Consider the following 24,657-nt stretch of genomic DNA (forward strand, 5'->3'; position numbering starts at 1 on the left):
AGAGAAGAGAAGAGAAGAGAAGAGAAGAGAAGAGAAGAGAAGAGAAGAGAAGAGAAGAGAAGAGAAGAGAAGAGAAGAGAAGAGAAGAGAAGAGAAGAGAAGAGAAAGGAAAAAAAAGGAGGAGAAAAGAGTAAACAATGTATTTACCTTTCCCATGGGTAACATCCACAGTCCATGTACAATTCAGTGAATTTGGATAAAGTTCTGGATAACCAGGGGATAAAATTGTCCCACTAGGTCCTCTAACATCTCCACCACACAAAGCTAGAATTAAAAAACAAACAAATAAACAAATGAATAGTATATTAATAAAATAATATAGAACATACAGCTTAGGCAAAAAAAAAAAGAACAAAACTATTTTATTTAAACTAGTTGATCAAATGATTCATCAATCTTACTTATGGACAATGGTCCATTTAATACAGTATGAAAGGAAACAAAATCAAAGAATACTAAACATGCTTTTTGGTAGTTATTAATAAAACAGAAAGTGTTTCCTTATCTGTTTTTTTCACACTTTCTTGTGATTCTGTGAATCTCAGAAGTCCAGCAGGAGGATGAGGGCAGAAAATACAGAACCAAACAACAGCACTTTAGCCAGGTGCTAAGGCTGGAGAGTTAAAATGGAGTAGAGTAGACCTTAGTACTGAAGAATTACTGAGTGGTAATATTAATGCAGGGAAGCATGACATCCTTTAGTGTATCATGCATCTACATCTGTAATTGACAACTTCCAATATAAGACTAAGCCATTCTATAGTATCAATAGTGACTTTGTAATCAGCAATTGAGCAATATAAAAATTAAATTACCACTTGAATTAATACAAAATACAAAATACAAAAGTAAAATAATCACAAAACTGCCATAAATATCTTCAAAATTCACCATTAACACAAGCCATTATTCAACACTTCCACTGTAAATCATAAAGTTTAGCAGAAACTTTAGCAGAAGCTTTTGAAAAACTGTTGAAAGGCATTTTGGGAGACAAGTAGATGGCAGTTGCATGTCTGCAATTCCAGTTGATACAGCTATCAATTCCGGTTCACCTCATTGCTCTCCAAGCTGTTGCTCACCTGTATCTCATATCTGTGCTTCCTGGACATGAGCAAGGAAGAGGGAAGAAAGTTGTAACAGTCTGGAGAAGCAATGTTTTTTGTTGTTGTTGTTGTTTTTTTTTTTGTTTTTTTTTTTTTTTCTCAGAGAGGCTGCCCCACCAGCACTAACTTGTATAACATGCTTCTGCCCCTCTTTGAACATCAGCAGCAGCTACAAACATAGCACTCAAACATAGTATAAATCGTGAAGGCAGGAAAAGTTTGCACTTCCAATATAATAACAGTACTCAAACAACATCCTCACACATTCAGTTTTGTATTTGTGATGATTTCTGCTAAACATTGACAGGGTAAATTATGAAATGCATAACTATGTGGGTTTTTTTTGGTTGTTTATATGTATATGTTAACATTATATATTACTCTCTATTATATATTATAACATGCTCTATTAGCACGTTATATATTACCCCCTTTAGGGTACTGAACATAAAGAAGTATACACTTAATTACAGGATTTTTATAGAAAATAAATGAAACTCAGATATTGTTACTATACATTTTATCCTATATGCTAGTACACAGTAAGACTGTGGAAACACTGAATATATATTCCTGATCTTTGCTGCCTTAGCTGGAGAGAGAAGACAGAGAAACAAACTCAAAGTCACCCACACTCTGATGGGAACTCTACTCCATTTATGAGAAAAAGTTTATGACAATTAAAGGTTGCTATTACCTGTAACCTTTAGTCTTTTCCTTACTCATATACACATTCAATAAATAACATCCTATTTTGCCTAGCTAAATTGGTTTGATTGTTGTAGCTAACCACTTTCTGTTTGAAAGGTATTTTTATCTGGGTAGTCTCATCATTTATTGTGTGTGTGTGTGCTATTTTTCCTGCCAGCTTTCTAGCCAGATTTTGGCCAATTTTGGCCAGATTGCAAGCTAGAAAGTTGGAGATACAATACCACAGACTGAAATAGAACATTTTAGGAGCACTACTGCCCAATCTCATCATATTTGCCAAAGGGAAATGATGCCCCAACATATTCATTTTCCTCTTCACTTCTCTGATGAAGATCCAGTGAGGTCAGTTATCATCTGATCTTGTTATATTTAGACATTAGCAAAATAGAATCAGGGCATGTTATAACAGCATGTTATTGCAGATTCTGATGGTAACTACCTACTTTGTCCACACTTTAGGTCAGCCCTATTAAAAAGGGGCTGCAATGGAAAATGCAATCAATTTTTATAATCATGGGAAACGGCCCAAACAAATAATGTATTTTACAGTGGGTGTTTGGAAAATCTTTCAAGAATGCAAGTGCTTACAAAATGTCTACGGCATTCACTGTAACTGAAGGCTAGCAGATGGCAAACAAAGGCATCAAGGGACCAGCATGTTACCAAACAAAGCCAAGTTGACAGATCTAAAATATAAAATGTGCACTGGTCCTGATAAAATGGCAAACAGCCAGAGTGTAAAATATCACAACTAGTATCTGACTCTTTTTTGAAAGTAAAGGAAAACAGAAACATGTTAAAATGAAAACAGCAAAAGATACTCTTTACACATTTTTCTAGACTCTATAAGAAACCTTCTTTTCACATTGTCTGATATATGGAGACAGACAGACTAAAACAGGGAAGACTAAAAGTATAATGAATAAATAAGCAAATAACTGAAGCACTAGCCTGGTGTTCTAATGTGGAAAATGGGGTACATGAAATGTGTTCTTTTTTATCATCATTTATTGTGTTGCTACCATGACAATTTCTTTGTTATGTAAGAAAAACAACTCAATCAATGCCTTAATCTTTTTATTTATTTACTTATTACTGTGTTTTGTGAGAAGGGCAAGGCACAAAAAAATTGACAAAAAAAAATATATGCATGTAATACAGATAGATATCTGCATGTATACAGGAAAAAGTACCTCTATAACAATGTGATAATGGGCAATGATGTAACAGCTTATGAAGTAAGTCTTGGTTAAATGCGATTGAAGATTAAAATTTAGTAGTGTAATTCAGTGACTAAGCCAGCTGTTCAAGTGAAATAAGATTCTTACAGCATTGGGTTGCTTGAAGAATTTTGTTGTAATGGATCATAACTTCATTCCTTTTGCTCAGTAACCAACCAGTCACAAGGAAGAGTGGCAGCAAGCAAGGCTAGCTTAGAAAATTGCCCTATATATATATATATATATTTTTTTTTTCCCCAAACAATTTTAGAACCTTTATTCAGGCTACATAGAAGTGTCTCAGTGGGAGGCCATGCTAAATCCCTGAAATACATAACTAGTTGTAATGAAAACACCTGACTTATGTCATTGATAAAATCATTAAGCTCAATTTCAGGTCATATTTCATCCATCCTATTATTATAAAAAATCACTGTTCCATACTAGAAATAGACTTGTAATTTCTAGCCTAAATTTATTCATGGTTCATTTTCACCCATTTATTCTTATTATAAACTGTCATTATGTTATTTTCCATCTTGGAGACTCACTTTGGTAGACTGGCAAAGCATGACAGGCTCTGGCTTTGATTCACGTAAATGAGACAAGCTTTCTTAACCTACTCTTGAAAGATACATTTCTGGTCTCTATGACTACTGTATTATCTATTCCAAGTACTTACCTATATTTCTTGTCACAGCCTCTGTGCTACACAAACATATTGCTAGGACTCTTTACAATAAAATGTGGCAGCAGTTAATAAGCAAGGAAGGTAACATTTCTGTTCATATAAGCTTTTTTGTTGTTGTTGTTGTTGTTTTTTCCCATTTTTTTGCAGGTGTCCTCACTTCTAGTTTTTAAATGTTTATGTTTTGCTGCAGAATTAAGCCTGTATAATCTCTTCCTGCAGAAGTCAGTCTGTATATAACACTTTACCACTTCTTTGTAGAAGAACCTCTTACCATTTTATTTTATTTTATTTTATTTTATACCATGAAATAAAACTCAGCATCCGCTAACTATGTTCTCTATCATCTGAGGTCTTTGAAAAAGGTTTATGACCTATTTAAAAATGATGTACTTATTTTTATGTAACTATTTATTAATTTCAAATTAAATTTATTTTGATGCAACTGAAGTTTACTTCAGAGCCATGAAGGGTATAGCAATAATATGAAGCTATCAAGAAAAAAGGGGTTGACCACATCCAAGGACAGAAAATTGTCAAAAGAACATACTTGTTATTTAATTAAAGAAAAAGAAAATAATACACATTCTACATAGATACATGTATCAATGTCTTTCAACATATGGTGTTCAATAACAATACAGAAAAATAAATTAAAAAAAAAAAAAACATTGACCCGTTTTGCCTGACTGAAGATGATGATATTTGTGAATTAGTAATATTTTCCACCTTTTAAACTGATATCACCTACCTTTTTAATAGATAAATTTAATTAAAGTTTTTTTAAAAGACTATCTCTAAGTCACCAACCACAACATGAAAACTAACATGCAATGCTTTATCATAATTTTCTCAAAAAAAAGAGAAAATATACGTAATAGAAGCTTCTGAAAAAAAAAGAAAAAAAAAAGAAAAAAAAAGACATTTTTTCAGTAAGATGAACTTAATATAAATACAAATAAATGAAATCTATTTGTTTTCCAGTGATGGAAGAGAAAGCATAAATTTATAATTGATTAGTAATACTGATTAGTTTTACAAAAGGTTTCAAGCATCAGCAAGAAAGAGACATCAGGAAGAACCACAGAATGGAAAGATAAACCTATTGTATGTGGAGGCGTATTTATAAATATAAATCTATATACAAATATACACACACAGAGGTCCCACTGCATTCAGCTGTTTAATTGTCTCTAACTTCCAAACAATAAACTAATTCTAAGTTGGTTTTCATCTAATATGTAATTTGATTATAGAACAGAAATATAAAGATAGAGATTATAAATATAAAGATTATAAAAAAAATTGAAACAGTGAATTGCAATTTGAATCACATACTGTGTTTCATAGATAAAGAAATTTCAGCATCTGGCTTCCCTATTTACAGTAGATATAATATGTCTTAAAATGGAATGCATGCAAGGAGTAAAAATAAAATAACAATATAGACGACAAATGCTTACTAACAGCTTCCTGAAAGAAACTTTGGACTTGAGTTATATTACTCAAGAAAATAGCATAATAAAGTCTAGATTATTCATAATGAAAGCTGTTGTATCCTTATCTCCTTATTTAAATCTAAAACAGATCAGGACATGCAACACTACAATTGTAGATTCCACCACACTGAATATTTGCAATTGAATATAAATTTTAACAGTTGCAATTTTAATAAGATTATTGATTTTAGCTTAGAGATGTCTTTACAAAAATAATGTCACACCTTTGCCAGATTTCCCTGATAGATTCCTCGTGACACTGCACAAGTCAGATTTGGTAATTCATTAGAATATCTCGGTGTTTTCAATATAATCATTGAATGTCTTCCATCTAATTTGAATGTTTTTCTTGCTAATGTTCTCTATTTATTCATTTTCTTAAGCAAATTAAGTGGCATGCCAATATTTACTCCTAATCCAAATACCTAATAAGAATTATTAAGTAATTAATTTCATGTTATGATGAAGAAAAGAAAAAGCACGTTATACTCTTAATTAAGTATCTAAACTTTTACTGTAATTTTTCCCGACATATTTAATGGGATTAATATAATACTTCGTATAATGTTGATATAGGTTTTCTCACAAATATTCACATTTTAAAAGCAAATTTCTATTATAGTATTCAAACAGAAAGTACACAATAAGTCAAAATTTGCCACTTAAGCACTGGGAAGAGTTACAATCAAATTCAAGGGAGTACTGATAGATACATAACGAGTAAATCATACATGGATGTTAGATAGGAATGGTATATATGTAAAACAAGTAACATTTTTCAAAACAAAGCTCAAAAACATCTATTTTCTCTCTTAAGTGCAACTGTTTTTGAAAGACCTGTTCATATTCTTATTAGAAAATAATATTTGTTATTTATTTGCATGTTTGTTTTCCTAGGTATTGTGCCCTGTATTTAGAGTATATAAACCAAACTGCATCTGCAGATGGACTATTTAAGAATAAATAATTATAGAGTAATACAAATAGGTTTTCTCTGTTCTGTGTGGATTAAAAAAAAAAAAAAAAAAAAAAAGGTAAGAGCATTTTACCCATGAGACAAAGAAGGAAAAATATAGCAAAAGTTCAGAAGTTGAGGCCTTCATCACTGCCACTTCTTTTTAAAAGAAATGATATATATATATATATTGTCAATACAGCTGTCCAGAAATTGGTCACACTTCCCCTGAAGGACTGTTAAAGAATCTTCTTATAGTCTACAAATTACTTCATTTTATGAAGAGACTGATGGCTGGACAAAGATCATAGGTTTTACTCTTAGTTTTGTGGTTGTGTAACATATTTTAAAACAGTGGAGTTGCTGTCTTGAAAACTGAAAGCAATTCAACTACTGGAATAAAAGTTTGGACTAAATCATATTTGTATGAGAAAATTTGAAAATATTTCCTTTATTATTTCCTTTATTATTCATCTTTGAAAAGCATGAACAGCTATAGGTAATATATATATATATATAATATATAATATATATATATAATATATATAAAAAAATTTATATGCAGAGACCTCTAAAAATAGTATTTCAGAAATGCCTTGCTATTATACATATATAAATGTGTGAATGCATGTGTATGTATGTATACACACACAGAGCAATGTGCAATACACTGACTGTGCATCCCTTGTCCATACAGATACACATAAAAAGCAAAACTAAGGAAATGACCAATAAAATCCTTCATGTGTATCAATCATTCAGATATGAATGAATTATACAACCTGTCATGATACATCCCTCAGGCTAGTCTTTACAGATGGAGACAGCTGTTTTGTTTGTTCTTTTTAAACCATTATTCTCAGTACCCTCTAAATGTTCCTATAGACAATGAAGTGTGACTTCCTGGATAAGCTTTTTGTGATGCTTATCTGTAATATCCAAACACCTAATGAAAAAATTAGCCTCAAAGAATACAATCACAATCAATGCAGTCTTCAACTCTGAGGAAGAACTAGATCTGAAAAATCTATTTTTTTTTCCTATACCTTTCTCCTTGAAAGCACTTGCATTCGTGAGTTGTCATGTTTTGTTTGCACAATTGTTGCTACATGATGTAATTGTCAAAAAGACTAACTATCTTTTAAAAGATTAACTTTTAACTATCTAGAAATAACCCAGCTCCCCAAAAACTGATACAGCAATATAACAAATGAGCAGGAACAGTTACCAATGTGTTTATTAGTGGCATGGTTAATATAGAGCCATCCTCGTAGTTTATGAAACCTACAGCCCATTGAGCAAATGCCCTTTTTTCCCTGGAGGTGCAAGGACTCTGGATCCTATTTAAAAACATTTCACTAGAGAAGAAATTCAGCAATAAAATTAAAATGAGTTCAACCATGAATTGATTAAATTTACTAGAATAAATGTTCTCAATCCTGCCTTTAGAGCATATTTATTCAATGGACAATTGCCATTTAGCGATGTGCTCTAAAGAAAAAAAAACTCATTTACTTAATGAATGTATGCTAGTGCAGCATCTTGAGGAAGAAATTCATCACAATACGTACATTAATTTCACAGCAGAGCACAGTATTCATAGGGAGTGTGTTAATACTGGTTGTTTTAGATGGTTAGCATCTAGTGCCTATCAACATAAGAAGCCACATCTTCTATTTACAGCCTATCCAGCCAAATATAGTCCCCCTGCCTGTGAGCTATTGGAACTCTGCAATTTCTCATCCCAAGAATTAGACTAAGAAACAGAATCCTTTAGATTTGCTGAACAGAGTACCATTTTCAGGACAGTGATTATTCACTCTCCTTTCTACCACCACAAATTTCTGGTATCATCATACCCTTCCATATTCAACATAATCATATATAAAATATGAAACATTTGCTAACTAATTAACCTAAAGGCTTAAGAAAGACCCTACTGTTCAAAGACTCCATAATCTAAAGAATGAAATACTGTGAAAACTATTATATTTACACATGGCAAGTCACACATCCATGATTCAATAAACATTTTTCTTAGTCTTCTTTCAAGTTCAGTTTTTACCTTGAGTGTTATGAGACGCTAATTCTAGAAAAATATATTATCACATGCTTTACATAGAATTTATGTATTCAATAGATTTTTTTTTTAATAAATACTACCTTTGAATAAATTGGGTGAATTATTCCTGATAAGATTTTTATGATATTACCCTAAGAGGAAAAATGTCATAAAATGAATAATTCTCAGAAATTATTAGTTTTTCAATGAGATTCTGTAATGACATGCTGGCAACTCCGAAATATATGAAAAAATGTTACTTGATACCATTTTTGTCTCATTTAACAATCTTAAGCACAAACATCAAATATCATGTGGCACTCATCAGTTCTTAGAGTAATTTAAGGGTGACAAGTTTTGTTAACAAATTAGGAACATAGTGATCAACATCAAACTGGAAAAAAATGCAGTTTTTAAGTCAGGTAGAAATAAACATGTTTTGTATATCAACACCGAAGATGGATATCTAACCATAAATATGTGTAGTTTGTAACAACGTCTTTACAAGAAGATGCACATTAACCTTACATGCCTTGAACTAACAGGTAATCGGTTAGGTCATGGTAACATATATTCAGATATACATATCTTCAATAATCTTCCAATTTAAAGAATTATAGAATCATAGAATCATTAAGGTTGGAAAAGACCCCCAAGATCATCTTGTCCAACCATTTATATATCATTCTCTCTTTTTATTACTAAATATCTCACCACATAGACATATATAACCTTCATTTTGTCCAACTGCATTTTTTTCTTAAAATTAGAGGGTTTTTTTTAAGCTCCATTTAAGTCATTTGACTAATATTTTGGCAAAATGTGTAAATTTCAAGGTACTATGTATTTTAACCATTCATTCTTACCATCACAAGTTGGGAGTGGGTGACTCCACCAGTGATTTTTCTCACACAGCAAAGGCTCCTCATGACTTAGCCTATAACCTGGATCACAACTAAATGAGACAGTGGATCCTATAGAGAAGTCATGTCCATAACGGCGTCCATGCACTGGTATGCCAGGATCCAAGCAAGAGTAGGTATTAACGGTTACACCTAGATTATAATATAAATAAATAAATAAATAAATAAATAAGTTTAAAACAATTTGTTTGATTGTTTGTTTGTTTGTCTAAGTAATTCCCTGTACTGAGGTGGTGTGGGGGAAGGTTCTATTATAAAGTATTTTCAGTGATTTATAAAGCAATTATAAACCATTTTAATTGATTTATCCTTGACATTTGTTTCTCTGTGTCACCACCGTAGGTCATTATAGCCAATGAATTGCATTCTGCTGATATTGCAGACAATAAGCATTGCATAATTAAGTGTAAATTTTTGTTGATCCTCAGTAATGTTATGCTATGATTTACAGAAATTATTTTTACATAAATTATTTTCAAACCTAATGTTTTTTGATATGTGAGATATTGGGGAGACAAAAATGCAGAAAAAGAAGTGAAGATTAGCTGACTTGATACGGAGGATGTTTGTATGTGCCAAAAATATTAAACCTTTTACATTATTTCCCTTTTAGAATATTAACTGCATTATGAAAGAATTGGGGGAAAACAAAGAACAAGAAACTCTAGGAATACTACTGAGAGTTAATAAATTAGAAGGAACAGTTGGTGTAGGATCTTCTGGGTGTTTTTTCCTTCTACAAAAACTCCAACACAAAAGCCATAGGATATCCTTCTTTACAAAATAAAACAGCGTGGAAAGAAAAAATAGCATAATAAATAAATAAATAAATAAATAAATAAATAAAAAAGACATCAGCTTTCAATAGGCTGGCTGAAGAGAAAAACACTGAATCGTTGAGCATTATTATCATCCAGAAAGAGGAAAACAGTACTGGATAAAAAAGTGATAACACAAAGAAGTGATAAAAATTGAACAGAAGTAACGTGTACTAAATGTCTGTACATAAAACGTATGCTAAGCAGAAAAGCTACTGGAAATAATTTATTTAGTGTAAAAAATATTAAAGATGCATATTTTTAGAATTCTTCTATAGTATAGTATAAACTGAACTTTCATTCTTCACAAGTTTAAAGCATAACTCTGGAATGGGGTTTCATTTTTTAATGAAAATGCATTTATAATGAAATTGAAGAATTCATACATTTGAAAAGAATATTCAGGTTTCCTTTCAAAATTTAGTTAATTAAATGAGTAGATATAGAGGTACTTCTAGTAAGTTCAGCTTTCTTCTTTTAGTTGTTCACATTCCTGAAGTGTAATTTCTACCATTTTTCTACCATTCATACATTTAGCCAATTATTTTAAGAATTAAACGGTCTTTGCTGGGAGCATTAATCTAGTTCTCCCAATGTGTAAGGATAACTATCCCTCAAATTTCATAGAGGATGAGAACTTAACAAAATTAACAAAACTTAACAAAAATTTGGATCTAATAGTAGATTTGCTGGGATAAAATGCCAGAACTTAGCATTTAATGGAGTTCAAAGCAGCCAAAATTTTAAGTAGCAAAGTCCACATATTATATTTAATATCCTTATCATTAGTGAACAAAAATAACGTAAATGGTCAAAAATATGGTAAAAAATTAAGAACATCTGAAAATTCATTGGTGGTAGTCCCAGTAAGTGTGAAACAGAAATAGATAACAATGTGTTCTTGATGACAGTAATTACAAAAAGTATTTTTCACATGAAAATATGATTTGGTAAAACAAACATATATTTAGAACAACAAAAAGTAAATGACATGATAATATAGGAAGTTATGTGAATGTTATGCCTTCATAAAAATATGAAATCTTACTGATACTTTCTACACTGTAGTTTATATGACTTTAATAAGGGAAAAGAAGACTTCTACACAAAATTTATAATCAACAAATCACATACAGGTTTTTAGATCCCTAAAAATCCATAATCGTGCAATTCAGTAATTGCTTTTTCCACTCATTAATTTAATCACATTTCCTATTAGCAGAATTTCAGATCCATCAATCAGGTCAGTAATTCAGACATTTGTTTTACAATTTCATAATTTTTCTGATTTTATGCAGTCTTATACATACAAAAATATGTTATATAAAAGGTAGTTTCATATCACCAAATCTTACTCAATTTGAAAAAAATAAAATAAAATAGGAGGCCTGACTCAGAAATCTACCAAAGGCAGAGCATTTAGACATTTATATTTTTATGACCATGATAAGCAGAGATGAGGATATTAAATCAAACAATGACTTACTTTCATAATGAATCTTGAATCCATTGTTAGAACGGCTGTTGTCAGTTGTAAAAAGAAGATAAATGAAATTGCTACTGCTAAACAGGAACTGTGGGACCTGAGTACCATTGTAGGATCCCAGAAGGGGAGATAATAAATTTGGTCCATCATGAACTTCCAAAACATCATAATTGAGTTCTGTCTGAAATCTGGAATTGTCGAAACATCCACAGGTACAAATATAAGAAGCAGGTAAACCAAACACATAGCAAGTACGTCAGATTTTTATTCTTCTTTCCTGATGATAATATTTTAATTATTCCTCCACATATCTGCTTTACAATATCAATTATATTATTACATAATTAATACAATAATCACATTTCAGGTTAGTGTCCTGGTAAGATGAAAAATAAGTTTTAACTTCTTGAGCAGGTTTGTATTGCAGAAAAGTAAACAAAAGTAAGAAACTTTTAAAAGAATAATAAAAAAATCCTGGCTTGTTAGCAGAGATTAATATTACTTCCATACAGTATTTTATATCACATAATGATTTTCATTTAGGGAAAAATAAAGGAAATTATATAGAGGATAGATTTATGTGTTCCTTTATTTTATCTATTCCATTTGGCACAAATATCATCAAAGTACTTTATATTACCAAAAATCATACTCTGACCACCTACCCTCAAAATTACCTATAAGCAGGGATAGAATCACTTAAATCCTCGTTGAGACTCCTGTCACTTTGTGCCAGTCAAGGCTCAGCACAAAGTAGTGGCAGAAGTTAGGTAAAAAATAAATAAATAAATCTTACTTAGAAAGCACTACAAAGTGAAATGTCCCTTTGCAAGCTGCATGTGTACTGTCTTTGTCAAGAAAAAAAAAACAGAGTATGACAATGCTGCTAGATACCTCCTTATTCTTCTTGTTTTTGATGGTATCACTAGTCCCAAACCTCTGTTTGTTATTTTGACAGCAGTTTCTCTCTTGCAGTGGTAGATCTTACATTAATCATATTCCTTTAATGGACTCTCTGATGAATTACTGAAAAACCCTTCCAGCATTAGAAAGAAAAACATTAACAACAGGATCCTTCAGATATTCCTAACTCTCTCTCTGATGCACTTAGATGCCTAATTCAGCTTTGTGAAATCCATGCAAGGAAATGCATTACTAACAGCAATGTACTGAAGAACTCCGTGTTTCGATATTTATGTCCCAGGAGTCTTAACCTAAAATCTAAAGGAGTCTGGCAAAAGAAGAGAAGCAAAATTAAACCTCCAGAACATGTTTTCTTTTATTTCTATTCTGATCATATGAAATAACATAAAAAGTGTGCAAAGAAATAAAATAATAGGGAGCTAAAAAAATAAAGCAGGATAAGCCTAGAAGACAGACAGCTGAAAATTTAGAGGAAATGAATGGTATTTTTTTGGCTAGTTCCCACATGAGCTCAGAATGATATGTTTCTAAATCAAAAAATATTCTTTGCTTCTGTCAGACTACAGTGTTCTTTCCTCCTTAACAAGCCACTGATCTTAAATTAACCTGGATGCCTTCATTGCTGTGTTAAGTCTATTCTTATGGAGGACTTTCCAACGTTCAGTCAAACAGACAGGAGTGAAACAAACTTTAATAGAGAAGGAGATGCACACTTTTTATCTTATTTGAACAGCTAAAGCTGCTCTAATATTTATAACATGCATTTTTGTTTTTGAGACAACCTGTCAACCCTATGTGGTGTCAGGATATAAACAGAATACCCCAACACACAGTGTATTCTCATTAGTCAAATGTGACTAGTGCTCCAATCAGTAGTTTGCTGATTAACATCCCTAGCATTTAAAGGCTCATAATTAGGCTTCATTACAAACACTTCATTACAATGAAGAATGGCACTCACATTTCTCACTTTCATCATTTCAACTCAGCCTGCATAGCTACTGACTTACAACAGAAATCCAACAGATTATCATAGGATTATCACTGTGTAAAAGGAGTAAAGTTGTCAGACTATTAACAGTCCTGAAGCAAAATATGAAAAAGTCCTTATGAACACCCTGAAAGCACTGAAAGAAATAGCTATTATTAACTGCCTGTAGTTCTCTTTCTTTTTTACCTGTGTGTCAGGCTTCATGGCATAGGAACACAATACTACATACAGGCATCAAATGCAGTACCATGAAATGTCTCCAGAGAGAAACCATGGGAAGATGAGAGAGAAAAAAGGGAATTTAAGCAGTACAAGTGATAAACTGGAAGTAATGTTATGGTGTCACTCTGCAGGAAACATGTATAAGAATTGTCCCCATTCTCTTGGAAAATCTAAAAAGAAAGGATGTAAAGATGCTAAACATGTATAACACATATTTACTCATATATATATATATATAAATCAAAATCAAAATACTACTGGACCATAGAACTCTGGGCATTTGCACCAAGAAAGGCTAAAAATAATATTCCTTTGTTTTTCAGGACAAAGATGAAATGTTAAGAACTGGACAAAATATGAGTTTTTGTTTGTTTTTTTTACTTTTAAATCACATGGGAAAGCCACGTGAATATAGCTTTAAAGCTGGATATTTTAACAAAATTAACCTCCAGTCTTTAGGAAAATCCTGCTGAAGGTTTGCAAGTAGAAGAAACAGAATAAGAACAGACTAGAATGATTTTGCAAAAGAAGATGATATATCCATTTCTCAGAACATCAATTTAAATTATAAGGAAAATAAAGTCTAAGTAATATATATATTTATATATGCATATAGTACACTATGATCATTCATTTCATTATGAGGTTCGCATAGTATTTTTTATTTACATCTAAACATATAATTGTATTTCTAAATGCATGTGTGCTAACATACATAGATGTATTTTTACATGCAATCCTGCAAAGAAACACAGACCTCTATCTGTAAATAGGACCTATCTGAATTCACTCTGTTTTGCATCTCACCAATATACAAATCATTCCTATTTATGGCAAGTAACAAGACTGTCTAGAATGAGCATCAATGGAAAATGAGGAAGTGTGACAATGTGATCAGGTTATAAAGATAACAAGAGCTCCCTCTGTGAAATGAAAAGATCACATCTTGTTCTTATTGCTCTTACCTACAAGAGTAACAGAATTTGTGCAATTTTATGACAGGGCTTTAATACACTATAAACCAAAAGTATACACTCGAGACCGACAGATTTACTAAAACCCAGGTCTAAAGAAAAAAAATCCAGCTGACATAGAATTTTCAAAAATAAAAAGGCAAATGCTTTTCATTTTTAAATGACTGACCAAAACATAATCTGTTGAAAATGAAATCCTGAATTTTAATTAAAATCCTGAATATTAATTAAAAATATTTTTTTCAAATGATCTAATATATTTTATTTTCAAAAATATGAGTTATTGAAATTTTCAACATTTTTATTTTCATTTTGATTTACAGAATCACTGAAATAAGTCTGATGAATTTGTGCAAAATTTGCTAGCTTCTCTTTTCTATTTTAATTAGCAAAAAATATATATTTTAAGCTGATTCACAACACCTGTGTATTTTAAAGATTAGCTTTCATTTCATAATAAGGATACGAAATACTTCTGAAGGATTTCTATTACCTGTCCTCTAACTGCATATAACATCATGTAGACATATTATTACAGTGTAAACTTTAACACTAAAAAAAGCTTTTAAACCTATCACGAGATTTTTTTTTTCTTACAGAAGATCTTTATTTCCATATCTTGCTTAAAATAAATTTGAAATTATATTAAAATGAAGCAGTATCTTCTCTTCAGATTGAATGTGACCAGGACCAGTCAGAAGATGCAGTATATATAGCAACTGAGAAGTACTTGTATGATATTTGTGCATTATAACTTTTCAAAAGACTTTTTTTTTTTTTCCCTGGATCATCATCTTAATACTTACAATTTATTCTTAATATTTACAATTAAGAATAATCTAGAACATGCTTAAAATATGTAGAACATATGGAATTTTTTAATTATATTTCATATTTTGCTTTCTCATAATGAGTTTAAATTCAGCATCCTTACTACCATTAGAAATGTAAGGCCCCTAATATGTTTCTTTCCTTTGAACCAGGAAAGGATGTAACAGGCAAAACATAGGAAAAGTGAACTGCAGTATAATTTGGGGAAACTGTAATTCCATCCTGCAAGCACCACTCCTTTCAGAAAAACAGATCAAATCAGATGACCTTGTAAATATTCACAAGGGATTAAAAAATAAATAAAAAGTATTTAATTCAGTTTTGACTGTTAATTCAGATTTTCAGAGTTGAAGATTTCACAGATTTGAGAAAAAGAAAATGGCTTTGTAAGTATAATTACATGTAACAGTAACACAGTTACAAGCAAATTGAACAGGTTAATCTTTATAAAGAGACCAATCTATTAAGTAGGGCAGACAGACTTAAATATATGCAAAAAGTAAGAATTTCAAAAGCTTTTCAGTTCGTTGAAGTGGAATTTACACTGAAGATAAAATTCATGGTCTGCAGGCACTAACATGTTTTACAAAATTCTACCCAACAATAGAATTTCTTGATTTCAGAAAAAGTGAAAATTAAGTTTATGATAGAGATAATACACTATTGCTTCTGATAAAAACAAAATTGAAAATATTAAATAAGAAAAATATTAGCCAAGACCTTTCAAATGTAATTTTGATAGAGTGTCCTGGTTCAGCTTCTATCACCCACTCACAATTCAAGGAGTCTTTATAATACCCAGGCCAGCCTGGAGAGAGGATTACTCCACTGGGAGATGAAAAATGCCCACCACATGGAGCTAAAAATAAAACAAAGACAAAGGTATAATAACACAAACTTATGATAAGTAATTCTTCACTACCAATTTCATTATAGCATATCTATACTTTAAAAAATCCTGCTGCAGGAAGATGCAACAAGACTTGAAGCTGACAAACTCTGCAGAGCTTGGAATTAGATGGAGAGGACTGAATTATAGATAAAGAACTGAATTAAGATAAAATTAACATTGTTCAGAAAGTGATGACATAAGCTTTTATACTGTATTTTTACAGCTACAATACATTTTACTGTAATAAAGTACATAGAGCAAAACACAGTGTTTAAAACCTGGGATTGTTTCTGCTTTTAATTATGAGCAGAGAGACTTCAAAACAAACAAACAAACAAAAAAACTATGCAGAAGTTTCAGTTGAATATTAAGCTTGAAATCAGTAAAATGTCATTTCAGCTTTGACATGGATCCACTGTGAGACCACATACATTATATTTGTCAGGTTGGCAGTTCAAATTCCGTATTCATGAAACAGATATACTTACCATTTTTACAAGATTAGTTAATATTTTTGAAGCATTTGGCAAATACGTTTTAAATGTTGTAAAATATCCATAGTCAAACAGAACTATTAGAAACAATATGTACTATTTATCTCTGCAATAGTAAGCAAAGATGAGCTATTAAAACACAACCAAAAACAAGGTATCTGATAATCATATTCAAAGCTTTTTAATGGCTTAATGATGCATTAATTACAGAAATAATCTGCACAGCTGTAGGTCTTGCAGAGATGTCTGCATTCCTGCTTGAGGTGTCACCTAGAGCAGGTTGCCCATGAGCAGGTCCAGATGGTTTCTGAAGATCTCCCAGGAGGAGATCCAAAACTTCTCTGGGAAACCTGTGCCAGTGTTCTACCTCAACAGGAAAGTGCTTCCTGATGTTCAGACAGAACCTCCTGTGTTTCAGTTTGTGCCCATTGCCTCTTGTTTAGTCACTGGGCACTACCCAAAAGAACCTGGCTCCATCCATTTTGCACCCTCCCTTCAGGTATTTATAGATACTGATCAGATCCACCCTGATTTTCCTCTTCTCCAGGTTGAACAGTTCCAGCTCTTTCAGACTTTCCTTATAGGAGAGATAGTCCAGGCATCAAATGATGCATCCTTCATCATCTCAGTCAGTGGCCCTTTGTTAGACCCCTTCCAGCATGTCCATGTATCTCCTGTAAACAGGGGAGCACAGAACTGGATGCCGTACTCCAGATGTGGCCTCACCAGTGATGAATAGAGGAGAAGGATCACCCCCTTCGACCTGCTGGCAAAATGTTGCCTAATGCAGCCTAGGATACCATTAACCTTCTTTGTGGTGAGTGTACATAGCTGACTCATGTTCAACCTGGTATCCAGGTTCTTTTCTGCCAGGCTACTATCGAGCTGTATGGCCTCCAGCATGTACTGGTGCCTGATGTCATTCCTCCCTGAGGACAGGACTTTGCACTTCTCCTTGTTGAACTTCTTGAGATTCTTGTATGCCCATTTCTCCAGCCTGGTGAGGTCCCTCTGGATGGCAGCACAAACTATCAGCCACTCCCAGTTTCATGTCATCCTTAAACTTGCTGAGGGTAGACTGGCCCATCATCCATAAAGCTATTTATGTATTTAATTATCAGAAGACACATTTATTTATTTAGTTAGTTAGTTAGTTTAGTATTACTAGTAGCATGTAAGCATCCAGTTAAAGGGCAGAAACTTTTGGGGAAAAAAAAAAAAAAAGCTGCATGATAAAGTTTCAGCACTCTTTCAATTCACTCTTTATGCATACAGGGCTACACAATGATGAAAAGAAATGTGCTACATTTTATATGTCTTACTGTATTGCTGGCAACTCTCTTTACTAAACGGTGTATTTTTCAAAAAAAAATGACATTTTTTTTTCTTAGACATCTCATACTGTCTGCAAAGCATTTTTGCTGCTCATTTTGATGAAGCAGCACTGTACACGTTATTTTCTAAATTATTCTGTACTTCTCCATTACAAAAATGTTTTAATTTTGTTCCATTTGACACACCTTCAAATTGAAGATCTTGAATTATCGTATATTTATCTGATCTCTATTTTTCTCAGGGAATTACCAGGGTCCTGTATTGAAACGATGAACTGTTGTAAAAAAGCAATTTATATTTTTAAGGACATAATATCCCTTCTTTCTCCCACTGTTTGGAAAAATATATATATATTCTAAAAGCTATATAAAATTTAAAGTTCAGAACTAACTACATTGCAAACATCTCTAAATATGCAATTTCAGAGTTTTAGTCTCCCCAGTTCAAACCCCTCCCTGCTTGTCTTAAAATATCATCTCTCAACTTTTACCTTAAGGTCCTTTTGTCAAACTACCTTCATCAAACACTATCAGTCAACCAGTACAGTATTTAAACTACGAATTACATCAGTAATCAGAAAGGTTAACATTAAAACATTAATCATCACTACATTTTATTGTATACAACTACTTAAGCATATCCAAAATACATATGGAGCGGATATACTACAAAATATACTAACAAGAGTAATACCAGATGGTCTTATCCTGAGCCAGTGTACTACCATAGTTGGCACGTAGCATTGCTAAATTTCTGCAAAGCTCCACTTTATCACTTAATTTACATTAAACTGTTAAAGATTATATTTGGAAAACAGAAAAGAACTCTTACAAAAAATGCTTCTATGAATATTAATTACATTTGAAATAATACATATCTCTTTATTAGATTGTGTAAATTCACTATGATTTTTCGATTTGGGATCTAACATAATAGTTTTGCTTTGATGTTTTTGTTGTTTTTCTATTGTTTAAAGAAAATCTTTGTTGTCCTTCCCATGATTATGGTTCTTCCTAATGTCTTCAGTGCAATTTTTTTTATCTGACATTTACTATCACATGCTGATTTCCCAGATCCAAGAATCCTTCCCTTCAAAATAGCTGGGTGACTGGTCTTATCTTTAAGAGCTTTGTTTTTCAGAGATTAAAATTCTCCAGGCATCTTGCCAAAAAACAGTTTCCCCATTTTTTTTTTTTTTTTCATTTAGTTTTAGTCCCTTTTCTTTCTTCCAGTTCTATTTGGTGGTTGGCTGGCAAATTTATACCCACTATCAGTGGGTTAAAAATAAAATACCAGACCTGATCTATGAATTCCCACAAATCCATTTCTATTTACTTCTATTTCCTTGCATCCTACGGTACAGCAGTTGAATCAGGAAATTTCTATGCATGAGTATGAGGAAAACTTTGAGGATGACAGGCTAATAAGTGAACAGAACACTTCATAGGTTCACAGTTCTAGACATTTTTATTTTTTATTTTTTTCAAAAGCTTATTACTCATTGTAAGCATTGCATGAGTTATGCAGGTAGACCAAAAGTAGAGCTGCAGTCCATGTGTAACTGGACTATATTACAAGAGATTACGCAAAAATCCTTCATATCACCCTCACACAAGGAGGATGAAAGACACAGGGACATGAATCCCACATGTAAATGTATAGTGGAATCACAAAATCAGGACTCCTCTTCTAGGTAAATGAAGATAGGAGTCAAGGGTGATGAAACACAGAGAGGCAGTTAGTGTCCTCACCAACACAGCATCATTGCACTCCATCTAGTGCATCTAATGCATGACATTGCTAGTCGGTTGAGGGAAGTGATTTTCCCACTTCCCTCTGCACTTCCCTCACCTCAAGTACTGTGTGCAGTTTGGGGCACAACAGTCCAAAAATTTTGTGAAACTATTGGAGAGTGTACAGAGAAAAGCTACTATGATGGTGAAGGGCCTAGAGGGGAAGACATATGAGGAGCAGCTGAGTTCACTTGGTTCGTTCAGCGTAGAAAAGAGGAGGCTGAGAGGAGACCTCATCGCAGTCTACAGCTTCCTCACAAGGGGGAGTGGACGGGCAGGTGCCGATCTATTCTTGCTGGTGACCAGTGATAGGACCCAAGGGAATGGAGTCAAGCTTCAACAGAGGAGGTTCAGGCTGGATATCAGGAAGAGGTTCTTCACTGAGAGGGTGGTTGCACACTGGAACAGGCTCCCCAGGGACATAGTCATGATACCAAGCCTGTCAGAGCTTAAGAAGTGTTTGGACTATGATCTCAGTCATATGGTCTGAATTTTGGTGTAGACCTGTGTGGAGCCACTCAGTGATCCTTGTTGGTCCCTTCCAACTTGGGATATTCTATGATTCTATGATTTGAGCAAGGTGAGCAGGACTAGATTGGTGACAGAAAAAGGGTCTGGTGACATTCAAGTGACTATCAGATGAATGATGAAGAAGGAGTTGAAGGGGCAGGGACTGACAGCCCCAGGCTGAGCTGAAATGGGGTCCTGGGCAATGGACAGTGCTGGGGGAGGCCCCAACAGAGGCTGTGGCAAAGCCTGCCTGTTGGTGCGTCAGGCATATTGCCCTGACAAATGAGTATGCTGACCCTACCCACCTGTACCACATTGATTATTATATGGTTCTCTCCTATATACTGTAAGAGAAGACATTTCTGCAGTAAAGAAAAAACTTCACAGTAGTCACATTCAGTATCTCCTGGTCAGCATGAGGAGTTCACGTATTTGACTTGGTATGTATGACAATGAAATGATGAGGTGTGTGAAGGGCAAGCAGACTTCAGCTTATATGAAATGGCATTGTGTTATGAATTCAATAAAAATTTGAGACATCCCATCAGATCAAAGTAATTACAATAATAACTTAAAATTAGATTCATTTGTCTTCAAATTGTATATTCAGTCATTAAAAATATACTTAATTCTGCAGTAGATAAATACACTTAATTCAAATATACCAGCTTCCCAAACCTTAGGATTCCAGTCTATGTTCCATCTAGAGTCTCAGACCATTTGAGCCATCTGAACCATTTAGAATGTATGGTTCAGACTCTGGTGTAGACACAAGGCACTTAAAAATATTCCCATTATTTTAAATATTTTATTAGCAGTGTTAAACAGCTCCATAAACATCATAATAAAGTAAGGTCCATGACTGTGTATCATCTAGGGATGATACATCTTGAAGACCCATCTTGTATCTATGAAACAACTAGAATTTTGAACTTAAAGTTAACTGGATATGAATATTATAAGGAGTCACATTCATATATTAAAATTAAGCAAATTTTGTTAGGAAGGTAGTTCAATAGTGAAAATCTGAACTATTTAACTTAAGCTATTTAACATAAAATGTAACAGACTGTTTATAAATCACATATTATATCATCATTGATCAAGTCGCATTTTTTTAAGAGGTGAAAAGATATTAAAATACAGGAAATGTAATGAAGCAACGTTTATATTTTTATACCTCTTAGTATAAACAAGTCCACAGAAATATGCTTAATATTGTTTTAGAGGTTGTGATGTACAGGAAGTACTTAATTTCTTTAATGAGAAAGGTCAGTTGTCAAGAGAATCTTCCAGAGGCTATGTGTCACTAGACAGAAGAAACATAAGTAGTGCAACAGACAACTAGGACCCCTCTAATGGTTTAAAATATCATTGCCCAAGATCTGAAAAGAGATCTAGTTCTCCATTCTAATCTAATATGGTGCTGAGTGCTCACTATTTAAAATCATTTATGATGTTTGAAGTCAGAAGTTAATAGTTGTATTTTGAAGAAAACCTTCTAAATGAAACTGGGTGTAAATAACTGAAAAAAAAAAAAAAAAGAAAAAAAAAGCATTTCAAGGACAAACGTCTTGACTACTAAATACTAAATACTGAGTGGCAAATTGAACTTAATGTTTATATTTGGAAACTGAGGAACAGAAATCTTCAATATATTTCAGTCAGATTCAGTGAAAACTGTGATTTTTTTCCTGCTATTACTTTCTCCTATATATTGACAAAGCTGATCAGGATACTGATTGGACTGGAATTTAAAAATGAAGACATGAATATGGTTGGTGTAGTTTTAGCACTGAATCTCATTGCTCATGCCTCACTAGACTCCTTATTATGGAGTTGGTATTACAGAAGCCTTCTACTATCCATTATCAAAAGTTTGAATTCCCTTTAGCGACAACTTAAAAGACATTACACTGAGTCTTCATGAATCAGAAAGAAGTATTATACATACCTCCACACTTAGGAATAGGTCCACTCCACATTACTTTTCCATCCACTAACATGCAAGTAATTGTTTCAGTTCCCTGTGTTTTGATAAATCCTTCCTCACAGATAACAGAAATTGAACTCCCCAACTGAAAGTTGTCACCAAAACGCCGGGCATTGATTGGTACTCCAGGATCAGGGCACTCGTTATGTCCAAATGCTGTGTAAAAGTTAAAAAAAAAAAAAAAAAAAAAAAAAAGGAAAAGGCAGGGGAAGGAAGGAGAAAAGGTAAATAGTGTGATAATTTTAGTAAGTAATTTGTCAGAATTTTACTCTGTCAGTAAAACCAAACTATGTAAGTAAATTTTACTCTGTTAGTAAAACCCAACAGTAGGAAAGTAAAGCTTGGCCAACAACAGAAAATATGCACTAGTACAAAAATTGTACTGTAATTTGGACAGCCATGGTGCTGGCAGTCTGTGATGGCTAAGTTCTTCCCAGCAGCCCATCATATCCAATGACAGAATGGGTAAGAACTTTACATCAGAACAGTAAGGTAGGCGTATGTGATATAATCAATTTGTTTGTTTGTTTGTTTTTTAATTTACTGTAATACTCATTAGAGCTGCACTGACTTCAGTGTGCCTGATATTTCTATAGTATGGGTTTTTTTGTTTTGTTTTGTTTTCCCCAAACTAAGAGCTTGTGATAGGGGTAGTGTTGGAGAAAGAAAGAAAATCTGAAATTTTCACCATGTGGTTATATTTAAGGTCAAATAAATAGTAAAATCAAAGTTTTGTACAAATCCTTCAAAATTTTATGTTCATCTATGAACAGATAAATAATAAAAAAAAAATAAAGTAAAAAAAAATCCATGTATATATCTGGAGATACAGCAACAAATATAGTTCATGTTTATTACTGTAGGATTCACCTTTTATTGGGAGATCATGGACATATTTGAACAAATCCAGAGGAGGGCCATGAAGATCATCAAGGGGCTGGAGCACCTCTCATATGAAGACAGGCTGAGAGAGCTGGGGTTGATCAGCCTGGAGAAGGCTCCAGGGAGATCTTATAGTGGTTTTCCAGCAAGTAAAGGGAGACTACAGGAAAGCTGGGGAGGGACTCTTTGCCAGGAGTGTGGTGATAGGGCAAGGAGTAATGATTTTAAACTTAATAAGGGTAGATTTAGATTAAATATTAGAAATATATTCTTTACTCAGAGAGTGGTGAGACACTGGAACAAGTTGCCCAGAAAAGTTGTGGATGCCTCATCTCTGGGAAGGTTGGGCTTTGAGCAACATGGTCTAGTGGAAGGGTGTCCCCGCCCATTGGAGGGGGGTTGGAATCTTTAAGGTCCTTTCAAATCCAAACCATTCTATGATTCTATGGGAACAGACAAATTTATCTTCATACCAGAAGTGAGGAAAATCACATTTATAGCAATGTAATTCAAAGAAAAGATATGCATTCATTCTCTATTATATTCTGCTGTTTTATGTAAAAAGAATGCTGCATATAAATTTCAGATTTTTAAAATAATGTTTTTTTTTTCAGCAGGAACAGATATCACAAGCACAATATCCACCTTCCTCAAGTGTGATGATTTAAACTGATTTATTCATAAGAATGCCTGTATATGAAGGAGACATCAGGCAGAAGATAGGGCTATATGCTAAAAAGATGATTTTTCACAATATTTGTCTGCAGTTTTACAAAAGGTATCCAAGCTACCTCATGAAAATTCCCAAATGTAAACATTATTCAAAAAGAAATATTAATTTCTTAAATATTTAGAAAAATATTTTGTTCCACTTTATTTCCAGGAGACTATTCAATTTAATGTTAACTGAAATCAAACAAGGTAATCATATTAGTTTGCTTTCATGCTTTGATTGCTTCCTACAATGTGCAAATATTCAAGAAGGTTCAAAAGACACTCACACAATAATTATGATAGTAAAATAATCTTTACAGAAAAATAAAAGATACGAAGAACTTCCATACATGTTAGTATACAAAATAAAATGGAAATGTTTAATTATTCTTATTGTTACTATAAATGATATCTACCTTTTTAAGAATATTGATTACACAACTATTGTATATTAAAGGAATGCATATGTTACACTGCTCTGGCAAGGATAATAAAAAATAATAAATAATAAAAATAAAAAATCATAACATGATTTTTAAATCAAAATACTTTTTAAATGAATAAATAGCCTTCTTCCCTTTCAAGAAAAGTGTGTATAAAAGATAGCATATTTTTTACTAAAATTGTTAAATTA

The 24,657-nt window shown here is 32.7% G+C and overlaps 1 protein-coding gene across 1 annotated transcript in view; it reads right to left on the reverse strand.

Annotated features, from left to right (window-relative positions):
• The window catches only part of CSMD3 (CUB and Sushi multiple domains 3), a 629,782-nt gene that overhangs the window by 237,824 nt on the left and 367,301 nt on the right, over positions 1-24,657 (reverse strand). Inside the window, exons 16-20 of the mRNA XM_035317227.1 lie at positions 22,389-22,583; positions 16,131-16,269; positions 11,469-11,656; positions 9,108-9,296; positions 148-264 (exon numbers count right to left, since the gene is read on the reverse strand). Of these exons, the coding sequence (XP_035173118.1) occupies positions 148-264; positions 9,108-9,296; positions 11,469-11,656; positions 16,131-16,269; positions 22,389-22,583 (828 nt within the window). The remainder of the gene's footprint in view (positions 1-147; positions 265-9,107; positions 9,297-11,468; positions 11,657-16,130; positions 16,270-22,388; positions 22,584-24,657) is intronic.

Source organism: Oxyura jamaicensis, chromosome 2 (assembly GCF_011077185.1).
Source record: "Oxyura jamaicensis isolate SHBP4307 breed ruddy duck chromosome 2, BPBGC_Ojam_1.0, whole genome shotgun sequence".
In the NCBI taxonomy this organism is placed as follows: Eukaryota; Metazoa; Chordata; class Aves; order Anseriformes; family Anatidae; genus Oxyura; species Oxyura jamaicensis.